This window comes from Microcebus murinus, chromosome 7, assembly GCF_040939455.1.
Source record: "Microcebus murinus isolate Inina chromosome 7, M.murinus_Inina_mat1.0, whole genome shotgun sequence".
Classification (NCBI taxonomy): Eukaryota; Metazoa; Chordata; class Mammalia; order Primates; family Cheirogaleidae; genus Microcebus; species Microcebus murinus.
This window is the reverse complement of record NC_134110.1, coordinates 63,361,797-63,378,382: the sequence shown is the minus strand read 5'-3', so window position 1 is coordinate 63,378,382 and position 16,586 is coordinate 63,361,797. Positions and strand designations below refer to the sequence as shown.

At 36.4% G+C, this 16,586-nt stretch overlaps 1 protein-coding gene across 1 annotated transcript in view; it reads right to left on the bottom strand.

The window, feature by feature from the left end:
- Positions 1–16,586, bottom strand: part of STK3 (serine/threonine kinase 3) — a 267,587-nt gene that overhangs the window by 230,285 nt on the left and 20,716 nt on the right. Inside the window, exon 3 of the mRNA XM_012762004.3 lies at positions 13,765–13,893. Coding sequence (XP_012617458.1) covers positions 13,765–13,893 — 129 coding nt within the window. The remainder of the gene's footprint in view (positions 1–13,764; positions 13,894–16,586) is intronic.

Genomic DNA, 16,586 nt, shown 5'->3' with positions numbered 1-16,586 from the left:
CCCCTACAACAGAAACTGCTATCTAATAGTACCTACAATCAAAAATAGTAGCTATTTTTCTAGTCACCAATGTAAGATAAATAAGACATAGGAACAAATTAAAACAAAATAATAAAAAATTTAAAGTAAGATAAAAGAACACATAGAGAAACCACCAAAAGAGGAGGTTAAGAGAAGACTTGTCAGGGAAGACTTCTCAATAGAGCCTTTACAATTTTATTAAAGCTACGTCTTGAAGTCAAAAGTAGACCAGGTTGGTTGGAGCTTAAGGGTCTGACCTAAAATGATGGCTATGGGTCTAGAATTCAATCCCATTTTATTGCTACTGGTACTTATTACCTCTTGCATAGAATTGTTTCCTAACTGGTCTCTTTGTCATAGTTTTCTCCCCCATTCTAATCTATGCTACATACAGTTCACAAGGTTATCTTAATTTAAAATAAAAGTAAAATAAGCTTATCATATTGCTCTCCTGATCAAAAAAAAAAACTCCAAGGGCTCTCCATTACCCAAAGAAATAAGTCTTACCTGTTTCGTGTCACACAGAAGACCTTTCAAAGTCTACCTCATTACCCACATCTCCCATTACTCCCCACAGCTCATGCCTTAAATTTCCAGACATGCTTAGCTTTGCTAGATGCTGGGAATAGAAAGTACATTAGTAGAAGCTCAGAAAAGTCCACCGAACCATTTCAGAAAAGTGCTTGTTTACAAACAAATGACACATACACACTTAACATACACACTTAGAGCTTCAAGATATGAGAAACGTTAAAAAGTTTTCTTTCCACATACTTCTTTGAGGTTTGAGTGTCTATGTGGAAACCTTTACAGGGTCTTAGACCTGGTTGTGCATCAGAACTACCTGTAACCCAGGCCCCACATGTTTGAGGTTCTGATTCAGCATGTCTTTTAAAAGCTCTACAGGTGGCAGACCAAGAGTTCAGCTTAATTCCTGAAAACAGACTGCATATCTTTCAGAAAAACCTCTTCAAATATTAATTTTCTCATTCAAAATTCTGAAAAAGTGTTAACAATGAGTTCAAGATTAAGTTCAATGAAAAGCACATAGAAAATGTATATTTTTGCCATATACACTAATAAATGAATAATACTAAGGGTAGAATTGACAGCTGTTATGAAAATTAGGGATTCTAACCTGAGAAGCTACCTGAAAATGCAGCTCTGTCTCTCCATAGGTTTAAGTCAAGAAAACACTTTGGGAAAAAGTAAAATTTCTTCAAAAAAAAATAATTTGTAGCCCATCTAATACACAATCAAGTAGATGGATCAAGGTCCAACATCTCAGTATGATAAAACATGGCCTCAGTAATTTTAACTAGTAAAGTATTTAATCAAGTAGAATTAAACAGCCACATTCATTCATTGACCATCCAGTTAGTCCCTGCATTGGACCAGATGTTCAGTAAGCACTGGTGAACCAAACATACACAACTCTGACCATCATATAGCATAAACCAGTGTGAAATACATAGGTATTAGAGAAGTTAACACACAAATAAATATAATTACTATGGCAAGAAAAGAAGGAGGGATGTCATGAGACAAACTGGCTGTGACTTTATTTTGCATTCACCATTTCTGCAAATAAAACTGTTCCTACTTAATATGAAGGAATGGAATACATTCATATTCCATGGTAGCCTCTGACTTGGGAAGCACTAGAGTATGTGGCAAAACTTTGAAAGATGTGTTTTAATAAAAAAAAAAGTCCTCTCTCCATTGAGTTGTGTTGAATTACAAAATCCAGAGATATGTAAAAGAAGGAAATGTTTAAACCCCAGAGTTTACATGTGTATAGTGGGTTACTAATATTCTCTATATCAGTACCTTTTTTATTTTAAAGCACTTACTACATCTTGCAAGTATTTTGTCTTTGACTTTTATTTGCCTCCCCCAGAAGAACAGAAGCTTCATGAGGATAGGTTTTGCTCTCCATTTTATCCTCAGCAGCTGCCTTCTCATATGCACAAACTAAAAAAGCAATGAATAAATAACGAAATCATTAAAAAATTGACAGGACCCTTCTCTGCTTACATTTACAGAGGAAAAAAAAAAATTACAGGACCTAATTTAGGCCTTCCTAAAGGAATAACATTTAGGCTAAGATGCAAAGACTAACTAGAAATTAGCCAGATAAAGAATATGCAAGCACCAAGAACTGCCGGTGCAAAGGCCCTGAGGACAGAAAAGAAAAAATCATGTTCAAAACATTAAAGACTAGCGTGCCTAGAATAAAGTGAATGAAGGATAAGGTACAACATAATGAGTTGTGATAAAGGTAGAAGCCTGATCATGCAGGTACTCAAAACCAAGGTAAACTGGGATTTGATATGCAAGAGAAAATCAGAGTAGAATTTTATTTATTTATTTTTTTGAAGAGAGAATTTTAAGCAGAGTAATAACATGATCTAATTTACACTTGTAAGGTTTTTCTGGCTGCTGAATGAAAGCTTAATTGTAGGGAAGAAAATGTGAACACAGGGAGACCACTTAGAATGTTATCTTAGTCTATGAATGCAGAACAAGTACGTCTTTTTATTTTCTATAATTTTTGACATTTTGATACCTGGGACCTTGCTAAAACTAGACAGACTGCCCCTCTGAGGGTTAACTAATTCCTAGAGATAGCAAACTCACCCCTCTTTGACCATGTTACACCCAATCTAGATATGCAAACCACCCAATCTAGAGCCCTGAACCCCATTTACTTCCAAAGTTACACTCCAATGGTCACTACCTATCACCTATGCCCTAATCACCCCAGGGCCACGTACCAGACAACCATGGACAGTTCCTATGCCCCAGAGCCCACTGAAAGTATTCCAAGTAGCCAATCTTAAACCTGTTTTATTCTGTCCCACCTGTTCCTTCCCACAGAAATCACAATAAAGGCCTGGCTTTCCCCCCTCACTCCTCCACCTCCTGACTGACCCTGGTGCTTCTCTACATAGCCCCCTGTAACACAGCATGGGCATGACCCCTTCTCTTGGGAACTGTGAGTATAACAATGTATCTTTTCTATGGCAATCGTCTCTTGATCTATTGGTCTCAACATATGTGAATAATAATAAACCATACACTGGGGGGAGGGGGGAAATGGGCATTTATTGAAACCTTAAAATCTGTACCCCCATAATATGCCAAAATAAAAAAAAAAATCCAAAAAAAAAAATAATAATAATAATAATAAACCATACATTTTAAAATAGAGATGCTGGTAGCTTGGATTAGAGTGAATATAGTGGAAATAGAAAAGAACAAATTCAAGAGATCTCAAGGTACACGCAACAAAACTTGGTAATGATACAGACTGGGGTTCTGAGAAACAGTAAACAAGTTTTCTTCTGTGTTTTATCCACCATGCCTCCCTCCAATTGCGCACAGACTATACATTTAAGACTGGCAAACTAAAGATTAAATTTTAAAACTTTCATTTAAAAAAAATTGAAAAGTAACAAAGATACCAATAGGCTCATAGAGATCAAGACCTGAGACTTCTACCTCAGTCTATTTCCACCAACATAGATTTTATGCATTTGAATTCTTCACATTCAGTCACGTATCATTTTTTAAGTAATTTAATCAACAAACATTGACTGGATAACATATATGGCCTAATGGCAGATGCTAATGAGAAAAACAGGAAGACTTCAGACTAGTGACAAAGAAGAAAGGGCAGTATAGGCAATGGGGAACCCCTGAAGGAATTTATGCAAGGAAATAATATAACCAAACTAGCATTTAAAGAATGCATTTAAAGAAGATTATCCTGTGCAGTATGATCAGGGACCAAAGATGACACTGTTCATTCTAGCTAGCAAGTTAACTAACAACAATAGTTTATATGTTCTAACATCTGTTTTTTAACCATGACATTGATTACTAAAGGATAGGGATGAGGGGAAGAAGAGTTTCACTCAAAACACTAATTCAGTGTTACATAAAGACATACACTGAATATATTGCAGGTTAGGTTCCAGACCACCACAATAAAGCAAATGTCACACAATTTTTTTAATTTCCCAGAGCATATAAAAGGTATCTTTACACTATCTTGTAGTCCATTAAATGCACAAGAGCCTCATATCTAAGAAAACAATGTACATGACTTAATTTAAAAATACTTTATTGCTAAAAAAATGCTAACGATCATCCAAACCTGTAGCGAGTCATAACTTTTTACTGGTGGAGGGTCCTGCCTCCATCTTGGTTGATGGCTGCTGATCACAGTGGTGTTGCCGAAGGACAGGGTGGCTGTGGCAATTTCTTAAAATAAGACAACAATGAAGTCTGCCACATAGATTGACTCTTCATTTCACGGAAGACTTCTTTGTAGCATGAGATGCTTTTTGAGAGCATTTTACCCACAGTAGAACTTTCAAAATTGGAGTCAGTCCTCTTAAATCCTGCCACTGCTTTTCCAACTAAGTTCATAGAATATTCTACATCCTCTGCTGTCATTTCAACAATATTAACAGCATCTTCTCTAGGGGTAGATTCCATCTCAAGAAACCACTTTCTTTGCTCATCCATAGCAGCAATTCCTCATCCATTCAAGTTTGATCATGAAATTGAAGCAATTCAGTCACATCTTCAGGCTCTACTTCTAATTCTAGCTCTCTTGATATTTCTTTTACATCTGTAGTTACTTCCTCCACTCAAGTCTTGAACCCCTCAAAGTTAACCAGGAGGGTTGGAATCAACTTCGTCCAAACTCCCACTGATGTTGATATTCTGACCTCCTCCTTGAACCGTGAATACTCTTAATGACATCAAGAATGTTGAATCGATTCACCATCCTTCACCAGAAGGTTTTCGATTTACTCTGCCCAGATCCAACAAAAGAATCACTATCTATAGGAGCTGTAGCTGTATGGAATATATTTCTTAAATAATAAGACTTGAAAGTCAAAATTACTCTTTGATCCAGGGACTTCAGAATGGATGTTGCATATGCAGGCATGAAAACATTTATCTCCTTGTACATCTCCATCAGAGCTCTTGGGTGACCAGGTGCATTGTCATTGAGCTGATATTTTGAAAGGAATCTTTTTTTCTGAGAAGTCTCAACAGTGGGGCTTAAAATATTCAGTAAACCATGATGTTAACAAATGTGCTGTCATTCGGGCTTTGCTATTCCATTTACAGAGCACAGGCAGAGTAGATCTGGCATAATTTTTGAGGGCCCTAGGATTTTCAGAATGGTAAATGAGCACTAGCTTCAAATTAAAGTCACCAGCTGACTGGTGGTGGCCTATCTTTTGAAGCCAGGCATTGACTTCTCTGTAGCTATGAAAGTTATAGATTGCATCTTCCTCTAATAGAAGGCTGTTTTATCTACATTGAAAATCTATCGTTCAGTGTAACCATTTTCATCTGTTATCTTACTTAGCTTGGTCTTCTGGAAAACATGCTGCAGCATCTACATCAGCATTTGCTGCTTCATTTTGCACTTTTATGTTATGGAGATGGCTTCTTTTTTTAAACCTCATGAACCAGCCTCTGCTAGCTTCAAACTTTTCTTCTGCAGCTTCTTCATCTCTCTCAGTCTTCACAGAATTAAACAGAGTTTGGGCCTTGCTCTGGATTAGGCTTTGACTTAAGGGAATGTTGTCACTTGTTTGATCTTCTGTCCAACCACTAAAATTTTCTGCATATCAGCAATAAGGCTATTTCACTTTGTCATTCATGTATTTATTGGCTACGTAGCATCTTTAATTTCCTTTAAGAACTCTTTCTTTGCATTCACAACTTGGCTAACTGATGCAAGAGGCCTACCTTTTGGCCTATCTCAGCTTTTGACATGGTTTCCCCATTAAGTGTAATCATCTCTAGCTTTTAAGGTGAGAGTTGTGCAATTCTTCCTTTCACTTGAACACTTAGAGGCCACAGTAGGTTTACTAATATTTCAATATTGTTGTATTTCAGGGAATAGAGAGAGACAAAGAAATGCTCAGACGGTACAGCAGTCAGAACACACACATTTATCAATTAAGTTTCCCATCTTAGGTGGGCACAGTTCACAGTGCCCCAAAACAGTTACAGTAACAGCATTCGTCACAGATCGCCATAACATATATAATAATGAAAAAGTCTGAAGTACTGTAAGAATTACCAAAATGTGACACAGAGACAAAAAGTGAGTACAAGCTGTTGTAAAAATGGCACCAACACTTGTTTAATGCAAGGTTACCACAAGCCTTCAATTTGTAAATGCTGCAATATCTGCAAAGTGCAACAAAGCAAAGCATAATAAAGTGAGGTGTGCCTGTCTATAAATTTTAAGCAATGCAGAAAGTTTTAATTCAGCCATAATGCCAAGAATCTTGACTAGGCCACTGTATGGACTTCCAGGTTGTATCAGAACCCAGCAATTCTGTAGTATCCATCCCTTAGTATCCACCGGGAATCAGTTCTAGGACCCCAGCATATACCAAAATCCACAGATGCTCAAGTCCCTGATATAAAAGTGTTATTTGCATACAACCTCCTCCAGTATACTTTAAATCAGCAGTCCCCAACCTTTTTGGCACCAGGGACCTGTTTCGTGGAAAACAAATTTTCCAGGCACCAGGGATGGATAGTGGGGTGTCATGGGGCAGGATGTGGAGCTCAGGCAGTAATGTATGGCCTGCTTCCTAACAGGCCACAGACCTGTACCAGGCCGCAGCCCAGGCGTTGGCGACCACAGCTTTAAATCATCTCTAGATTACTTAATTATAAATAATACAATGTAATAATACAATGTAAATGCTATATAAATAATCATTACACTTCATTGGTTTTTTATTTGTATTATTTTTTATTCTTGTATTCTTGTTTTTTATTGGGTTTTTTTTCCTGATTATTTTCAATCTGTGGTTGGTTGAATCCATGGATATGGAATAGGCAGGACATAGAGGGCCAATAGTTTTAACACTTTTAAATAGGGGTAAGCAGCTATGTCTTTGAAAATTCCACTGGGTGGAGGGAAAGGGAAGACACAAGTAAAATTACAGACTACACCAAGAGGCAGAGGTGAAACATGATGTCTTGATTACTAGGAGAGCAATCATGAGCCATGGTCCACAGCTTTCTCCTATGCATCTTCCCTCTGTTTTCTTCTACTGTCCCATTAATTACTTCTCTTCCTTTATCTAACACCAATGAAATGACATATCTTCTTCTCTTTTCCTTCTTTTTTTTTTCTCTCTTCTCTTCTCTCCTCTTATGCCTAATGATCACATCCTTTCCATGCTGCTGTCTCCACTTCACGGCTCCTCTACACTCTTTATCCTAATGGTCTTCACTGAGTATCACAACTCAAAATAGAAACAGTATAAAAAGAGAAGTGAGAGAAACCAGAGGCAAAAAAAATGGAATAAGTACTATAAACTCTTATCTATTTGTACCTTATGTAAACACTACCCATAATAAAAATTACATGAATCATTATGTTTAAGTTTGTTAGAGAAATTCAACTGTTCTATTCACACCAACCAAGATATGGAATCAACTTAAGTGTCCATCAACAAATGAATGGATAAAGAAAATACGATATATACACATAATAGAATACTCCTCAGCCATAGAAAAGAAGGAAATCCTGCCATTTGTGACAACACAGATGAAGCTAGAGGATATTTTGTTAAGTGAAATCACCTGCGCACAGAAAGACAAATACTGCATGATCTCACACACATGTGGAATCTAAAAAAGTTGATCTCCTAAAAAACTAAAGAGTAGAATGGTGGTACCAGGGCCTGGGACATTTGGGAGAGGCAAGGGGAAGACATTGGTCAAAGGATAAAAAATTTCAGTTAAATAGGAGGAATAATTTCAAGAGATCTCTTGTACAATATGGTGACTATAGTTAATAAAAATATACTGTATTCTTGAAAACTGCTGAGTGGATGTTAAGTGTTCTCACCCCCGAAACAGTAACTATGTGAAGTAATGCATATGTTAATTAGCTAGATTTAGTCATTCCACAATGTTATATACTTCAAAACATGTTGTACATGATAAATACATATTTTATCTGTCAATTACAAAATAATTTTAAAAAGTATAACCTATAATTAGATTCACCAGCTTTACAGGGTATACAATTGAATTGATAATATATTGCTGACTTTTGCTCTTTCTTGCTAAAAACTGTAAGTCCACATAGGCTATAGAAGATAATTTAAAAACTAACAACTGTTAAAAAAAGGAAAGATTATAATGTTCATTTTTATCACTTAAAAGATGACTTTTTAAATATTAACTTAAATTTCATCCTAATTGACAAAAACCATGTATTGCTAAAGGTCTACTTTTTAAAGTCATCCTATTATGAGCATGTGATAATTAAAGTACTAAAGAAATAGCCGGGCGCGGTGGCTCACGCCTGTAATCCTAGCTCTTGGGAGGCCGAGGCAGGCGGATTGCTCAAGGTCAGGAGTTCAAAACCAGCCTGAGCAAGAGCGAGACCCCGTCTCTACTATAAATAGAAAGAAACTAATTGGCCAACTGATATATATATATATATTAAAAAATTAGCCGGGCATGGTGACTCATGCCTGTAGTCCCAGCTACTCGGGAGGCTGAGGCAGAAGGATTGCTTGAGCCCAGGAGTTTGAGGTTGCTGTGAGCTAGGCTGACGCCACGGTACTCACTCTAGCCTGGACAACAAAGCGAGACTCTGTCTCAAAAAAAAAAAAAAAAGAAATGGCTATTTTTTCATGACATAATTTTCATCAACATTCCACTACAACCTTAATAGTGTTACACAACTTAACAGGGGTAATATAAATAGTGTTTTGTAAAGGCAATGTGAATATGAGAATTGAATTATTTCCAATATAAATCTCAATCATTGAGATTTATTTCTTGGCCCACCACAACTGAATGAACATACATATGAGGGTTTTTATTTTTTTTGCCTTAGTATCTCTTCAAATGGAATCTTACCCAGGAACATGAGAAAACAGAACAGAAAAAGATGCTCTGGCTGAAGCTGGGGAGTGCACAGTGACACTCTGAGCAGGCCAGCAGGAAATGAATATTCCCATGACTTGGTTCGCCTCCATCCATCAGGACTCAGCTTGGGTATGATCTTCCTGGGGAAGCTTTTCCTTAATCCCCAAAGGTGAGGTTGTTAGCTATCTCTTCAAGTCCCTATAGTACCCTATATTTATCCCTCCGCAGCTTTCATCACGCTGTACTAAACGGCCTGCCCATACTCTGTCTCTTCCATCTGACTCAAAGTTCCTCTAAAGCCTGGGATTCATTCATTGTTATGTCTTTTGTGAGCAGCACATGATGATTACACTCAGAAGAGGTACTCAATATATATTAGCTGGATGAGTAAATAAGTAAATAATTATGTGCCCTGATTCATACCAACATATTTCTCTTCATTTAGATATGAAAAGCTCCTTCTCTAGAGTATAAATACCAGGAGGCAGGAGATGTGTCAACTGTAGTTCCCTTGTATCCACATTACATGGCACATAGTATCACAAGTATTGCTGACCAGCCCTTGCCTCAACACCTAGGAATGCCTTGAGAGTGCTTCACTTTCAACTTTTGGAATCTTTTTACAGACACTGCTTTCCTCAGCAGTGGCCCTGGAATAGGGCAAATGTGGGTTCTTACTGCATCTCAGTCACTCACTGGCTATGTGATCTTGGGCAATTCACATAAAAAATTGAGGTCTCATTTACTGTATACCTGTAAAATAGTTTTTAAATATGCTTTAGCACCAGAAGCCTTTTCCTTAAATAAAATTTTAGAATGAGTCCCAATATATTAAAAAGATAAAAACAATAATGATGTTTCTCATTCCACTCAATTCTTCACTGTTTGCAAAAAATACCCCTAAAAGTAACTCCTGAGAGCAGAGTACAATTTGAAAAATACTAGCAGACCTACAAAGATCTAGTCTAGCATTAATATTCTGTAATTTATCCATCCATTCAACAAATATTTATTAAGTGCCTACTCTGTACCAGGTACTGAACTAGACACTGAAGATTAAGCACTAAACAAAGCAGATAGGATTCCTCAAATATTTATGCCAAAATTAAGTATTCAGGACATTGCTTAGTAGTCACTTAAAATGAAGAAAAAATGATTAAAACATGGTCTCTTTATAGAGTGTAGAAAGTAAGACAATTTACCAAGTGCCCAAAAAGTTGAATAGATTAATAGTTAAATTTCAGAAATGCCTATCTCATTTTCCCTAACCAAAATTTCAGTGTCTTATGTGGGAATTTTTCAATTTGTACTATTTTCTTCCAAATCATTTTATGCCAATTTTTCAATAACATACCTATATTGATACTAGTAATCAGGACCAGGTACAATGGCTCATGCCTATAATCCCAGCACTCTGTCAGGTTGAGGCAGAGGATCACTTGAGGCCAGGAGTTTAATACCAGCCTGGCCAACGTAGTGAGACCCCATCTCTACAAAAAATTTTTAAAAATTTAAAAATTAGCCAGGTATGGTGGCATGTGCCTGTAGTCCTAGCTACTTCAGAAGCTGAGGCAGGAGAATCACTTGAGCTTGGGAGTTTGAGTCGGCTATGAATGTCCCACTGTACTCCAGCCTGGGCAACAGGCAACAGAGAAAGACCAATTTAAAATTTTTTTTAATGTTAATAATCAGTAGTTAACATACAATGCTTGCTTTTGTAACTTCCTAATTTATTATTTACTTACTCTATCTTTTAGCATTTTTATAGGATCTTTTACCCAACTAATTTTTTTCATACTTCACAATTTCATACTTATAATATGAATTTGAGAGTGAAATCCAAAAGGCAGAAACCATTTTTATAAATATGTTTCATCATTTATTTCATGCAATAAATATTTGGAACGTACCTACTACATACATGGCATTCTGCTATAAAGTGGTATACAAGCTCTAGAATTCTATTTACTTTTCCTTCCCTGTAAACTTGGAGCTGATTTCTCTAGTGTTCCTCTAATCTATAATGTTCTTCCCCACCCTCCACATACATACGATATCTATTCATTCACTCAACCAAAGGTGGTGCTAATAACTCCTTCTTTCAAGGAATAAAAGAAGAATAAAGATAGTAAAGACATTTCAGAGGAAAAATCTATAAGACTTAGTATCATCAGAAGTATGAGAAAAAGAAATAAAGATGATTCTCAGTTTTGTTGTTGAAAGACTACGGAGATGATGATGCCATTAACACAACAGGAAAAGGCTTGCCTGGAACAATCAAAAATTTGGTTTTAGAATATTAAATGTGAAGCTCCTTCTGGATATTTCAGTTGAGTTGCCCAGATAAGAATTACAAGTACTCATCAGTATTTCAGTAACCACTATATGGCAGGATCCAAGGACACTGAGTAAAACATAATGCTCCAACTCAAGGAACTTAAAACTCAGATGACGGAGAATGCAAGTAAACAGTGCTTAAAAGAGAAACTTGAATAAGAGACTGGAGGCATAAATGCTAGCCAAAACATGAAGGACCCTGTAAGACCATCCTCAGGAGACCAGTGAGGAGCCACTTATGTATTTTAAATAGGGAACAGTTTGATTAGACTTGCATTTTAGAAAGATTGCTCTAGCTTCAAGGAAGAAAATGAGTTGAAGGAGGCAAAAATGAAAGACAAAGTGAATGAGTTAGACACTATTGCAGAAATCTGAGCAAGAGTTGATGATTCCAAGATGCACAAAGGTTAGAAGAAGAATAGGTAATATTTGAGACCCTGCCTTCCCTAGACAACACTCAATAAAAATCTCTAAAGTATAGCACTAGTACCTGAACTATTTTTAACCATAATAATAAAATAATACTAGTATCAGGAAAGTATCAAGCACACCTGATGGGCCCAGCACTATACTATGCTAAGTCTCCTTTTCAACATCAAACTGTGGGAACCAAAGTTACCAAATTAATAGCAAGGTCTGGGAAAACTTTGCAATTATTAATATGTACTTTGATCTGAAGGCTGAAGAATGCATTGTTTTTTCTATAACTACTTGAATTTCAAGTTATATAGCCTTTTTGAAAAATATGTAACGTAATTTGAATATTTAGCATACTTTAAAGAAAAGCATGAACAGATCCAAGCAGTGAAGTTCTACTAGGATTACTCAGTTACTTCATTCGCCAAAGAGCTTATAGCATATAATTTTTTTGTTTGTGTGTTTGTTTGTTTTTGAGACAGAGTCTCACTCTGTCACTCAGGCTAGGGTGCAGTGGCATGATCATAGCTCACTGCAACCTCAAACTCCTAAACTCAAGCAATCCTCCTGCCTCAGCCTCTCAAGTAGCTGGGCCTATACACATGTACCACCACATTGCCTAATTTTTCTATTTTTTGTAGAGACAGGGTCTCACTATGTTGCTTGGGCTGATCTCAAACTTCTGGCCTCAGGTGATCTTCTCACCTCAGCCTCCCAAAGTGCTAGGACTACAAATGTAAGCCACCACACCTGGCCACATAGAGAGCTTATATAATGTTGGGAGGGAAAGTTTGCCATGAATCTATTAATAGGGTTGTGATTTCATTCGGGGTAACAATGTGTCCAGACTCTCCTAAATCATCAGCTATAAGTTACCACATGAGGTAATTCTGACAAATAAGACTTAAGCTGAGGATTCTTGGGAATGCCCCTTCCTGCTTTTTCCTTCCTTCCTTCTGCCTGGAATGTAGACATAAGGCTGGGGCTATAGCAGCTCTCTTGTAGCCAACAGATAATAAGCATGTGGACAAAGGCCATATGCTAAGCATAAGAGAGTACAAGAAAAGAAGCCTGAGACACAGATGTCACTTTGTTGCTGCTGTACCACCAGCCCTATCTTCAGACCTTTTGCTAAGAAAAAATATTAAATCCCTCTGTGGTTAAGTAACTATAGGGCAAACATAGCCCTAATTTATATACTCTGCATCCCCTATAGAATAAATCTCAGGATACTTAACATTGCACATAAGACCCATCATTCTCGGTTCCTCTAGCTATCCAACCTCATTTCATACCAATTTCTGTCCCATACTTTCCACTCTAATAATTCTAAACCATGTCAGCACAGCACATACCAGTAAGCTGTTTTTCACCTTTCTACCTATAACTCTCTTTACTGTCTCTCATTTCTCCATTCCTTCAGCATTCGAGACGTTCTTACTCCTTGGGCTGAGGAAAATGCCCTGCCTCTTGTGCTCTCATCATCCCATGCACCAGTCAGTACAGTGACTATGCTATATCAGAGCTATTTGTTTATATATTTGTCTTCCCAACTAGACTACTAGCCCTCAAAAAAAAATTAAATCTTAGTTCTTTTGGTATTCCTAGATCCTGGCACAGAACCTGATCAACTAGGGACTCAGTAAATGTTTGTTGAATGAATTAGATTTACATAAAACATGACTATTTTAATCAGTAATGATTATATAATATAGACTGTTAAATGAACCCCTTAACATCAAAAAATCATTTTCACCCATAAATTTGTTCTGAAAAGAGAAAAAATACTTGAGTATTTTTCTTCGCCACCTGTTCTTTCATAACATCATTTCTGCTTTTAAGCAGAAGAGCTACAAAGAGCTATAAGTCCTAAGGACAACCCTAGAAAGCTGTCCTCAACTTCCTTAAAGGATCAGTCTCACTTCCAACAGGAAGTCAGGAAAGAAAATTAAACAGATGACCAAAGAAAACATTTTATTATACATTATTCGCAAAACTCATAAAAATGAAGGTAAACAAAGAAAATTTAAGGTATCTTCATACCTGTCACATTGCTGCATTATGGAAATTTCTTTGATTATTTCCTGAAGATCTGACTCAACAGGTACTTGTTTAATTGCGACAACTTGACCAGATTCCTTATGTATCGCTTTAAATACACTTCCATAAGACCTAAAAAAAAACCATGACATTATTTTTTATACCAAACATCATAACTATTAGATAAAAAGTCTATGAGTTGTTTGTTCATTGTCTTTTCTAATTTAAAACACCATTTAAGTGGTAAAAAATCAAAGTAAACAAATAATAAGAAAAGTGAATGAATTGTATCTTAGCTTAATTGCTTCAAATACAGACTTAAAATCAAGTTAATATATAAGTTGCTATTATTCTTACCTATGAAAGAAACAGACTTATGGTTTGTCAACTCAAATAAACACAGCACTAAGAAGATATAAATGGAAATTAAAAGAAGTACATTAAAAATAGCCAAAGTCTTTGCATCCACTGACGTACAGGGGAAAAAAATAAATTTTAAAAAAATAGCCAAATTCTCAAATTAGGAGAAAAGGCCAATCTCAAGCAAAATAATCCCTAGACTATCAAAGTCCCACACCCTTGCTCAGAGTACTTAAGAACAGATAAAACTTTCAGCTGGGGAGCACATTTTTTTTTCCCCTCAAAGTTTTATTTTGTTCTTTAAATAGGGTTAAAATATATATATAATATGACTCTAAGAAGAAAATGGGGACCACATTAACAAGAAAGTTAGAGAAGCAGGGAATCTTCAGCCATCTGGTTCTACCTGAGTTACAGATCCAAGATCTCTTAAAATACTCCTTTTACTGTCTCCTCTTCCTCAAGAGAGAGACTACACACTCACATGTAAATAAAATGAATAGGATCCAATGGTCACTTGCCAAAAAACTATCTCTGCTTAAACTCTTGAAACTTTGCTGATTAAATATTTATGTGTTTTAAAAAGCAAAAACAATGAAGGAGGAAACCATTTATACTTTTGTATGAACTAAAAAAACACAAGGTTAAAAACTACTACCACATACTGAGTTCCTACTATAAGCCAAGTACTGTGCTAGGTGTTTTTACATACATTATCAAACCACAAACATGAGAAAAAAATACTATCATCATCATTAAAAGATGAGAAATAACTAAAAGATAAGTACAATGACTATTGAACAGAGTGCTGCCTGTGCCTGCACTGGAAAAGTTATACAACAAATATCACAAGCTCAGGGCTTAAATGACCAGCTCAAGTCTGAGAAAACCAGAAAACTTTGAAGTCCCTAAAAGAATAACTTAATTCTTCTAGACATAAGGATGAAATTTCTGAAAAACAAACTTAAAATGCAATCTTGCTAGAAGCTGAATTATATCACAAACTGAATTCACAACATCACCAGGTCTGTTATGTTAAAGTTAAGGAATTTACCAATAAAGACAGGTACCCAGAAAATTGGTATAGGGAAATTTAGGTAGATTATCAGGGGTTTTTTTGGGTTTTTTTGAGACAGAGTCTCACTTTGTTGCCCAGGCTAGAGTGAATGCCATGGCATCAGCCTAGCTCACAGCAACCTCAAACTCCTGGACTCAAGCGATCCTACTGCCTCAGTCTCCTGAGTAGCTGGGACTACAGGCATTCGCCACCATGCCCGGCTAATTTTTTGTATATGTATTTTTAGTTGGCCAATTAATTTCTATTTTTAGTAGACACGGGGTCTCGCTCAGGCTGGTTTAGAACTCCCGACCTCGAGCAGTCCGCCTGCCTCAGCCTCCCAGATTGCTAGGATTACAAGCATGAGCCACCATGCTCAGCCATAGGTAGATTATCATTAATCTGAGTACTCTGAATCCCCAAACCCTATCAAGCCTTCCTTACTAGCAAAAATTAACCCTGCCCTCCTAAGAAAATTAGCCTCACAATGCCTGAAGACTCTCTCTACCTCCTCTGAGGCAGTCACTTTTCAGGAGAATGTGGATTCTCCTCTGGAACACTCCACCACCCCCTTTCATTGCTGGACCCATAATTATACTCAAATCCCTATAGACCCCAGGAGGATGAGTATAAAATCTAACCTAAGAACAAGTACTATTCACATCAAAAAAGTTGTAAGATTTTTGCCAATTTTTATCAGCAGAAATCTAAATAACATGTATGGGAATGGATTCTAAGATTTCCAGGGAGAAAGGAATTTATGACAAGGATGCAAGAAATACCAGACTCAGTGTGTTAGCTCATGTTGAGGGTGTCCCTAACAGTTTGCTCAGCTACTTAACTGAAACCTAAACTCAACAGAGGCCTACATCAAGCAAGATGCCAAGTGACCCTCAGTGTACACTGAGGAAGATAAAAGGCTCAAGGAAATGGAGTAATAGAATGGATATATGCTGTATGTGACTTGCTCACCCACTCCCTAAAAATATTTACAGAAAGGGTCCAGAGGATACTAGCAACTACTTTTATTAGATTTCCAACATTACTAAGAGCTTTTCTGTCATAACTTTAGCTGCTATGTTGTCTGATATACATTATGTTTCGTCATACATTATCTTTTGTATCATTATGTAATATCCCTCTTCATTCAGTTGAGATCTTTTAACTTTAATTTATCTAAAATAAATATTGCTACTAATACTTTTTATTAATTGTATGTTTATCTCTTTCCTATTTAATATTTTTATAAGGAATATCCTGATATTTCCATTTTTTGTTTCATATAGCTCTCTCATAAATAGCAGATAGCTAGATTTTGCATATTAATTTACCTCTCATAGTTTGTCTTTTAATGAGAGCATTGACATTTAATGAAAAATACACTTGACTTTATTCCTTCTATCTTATG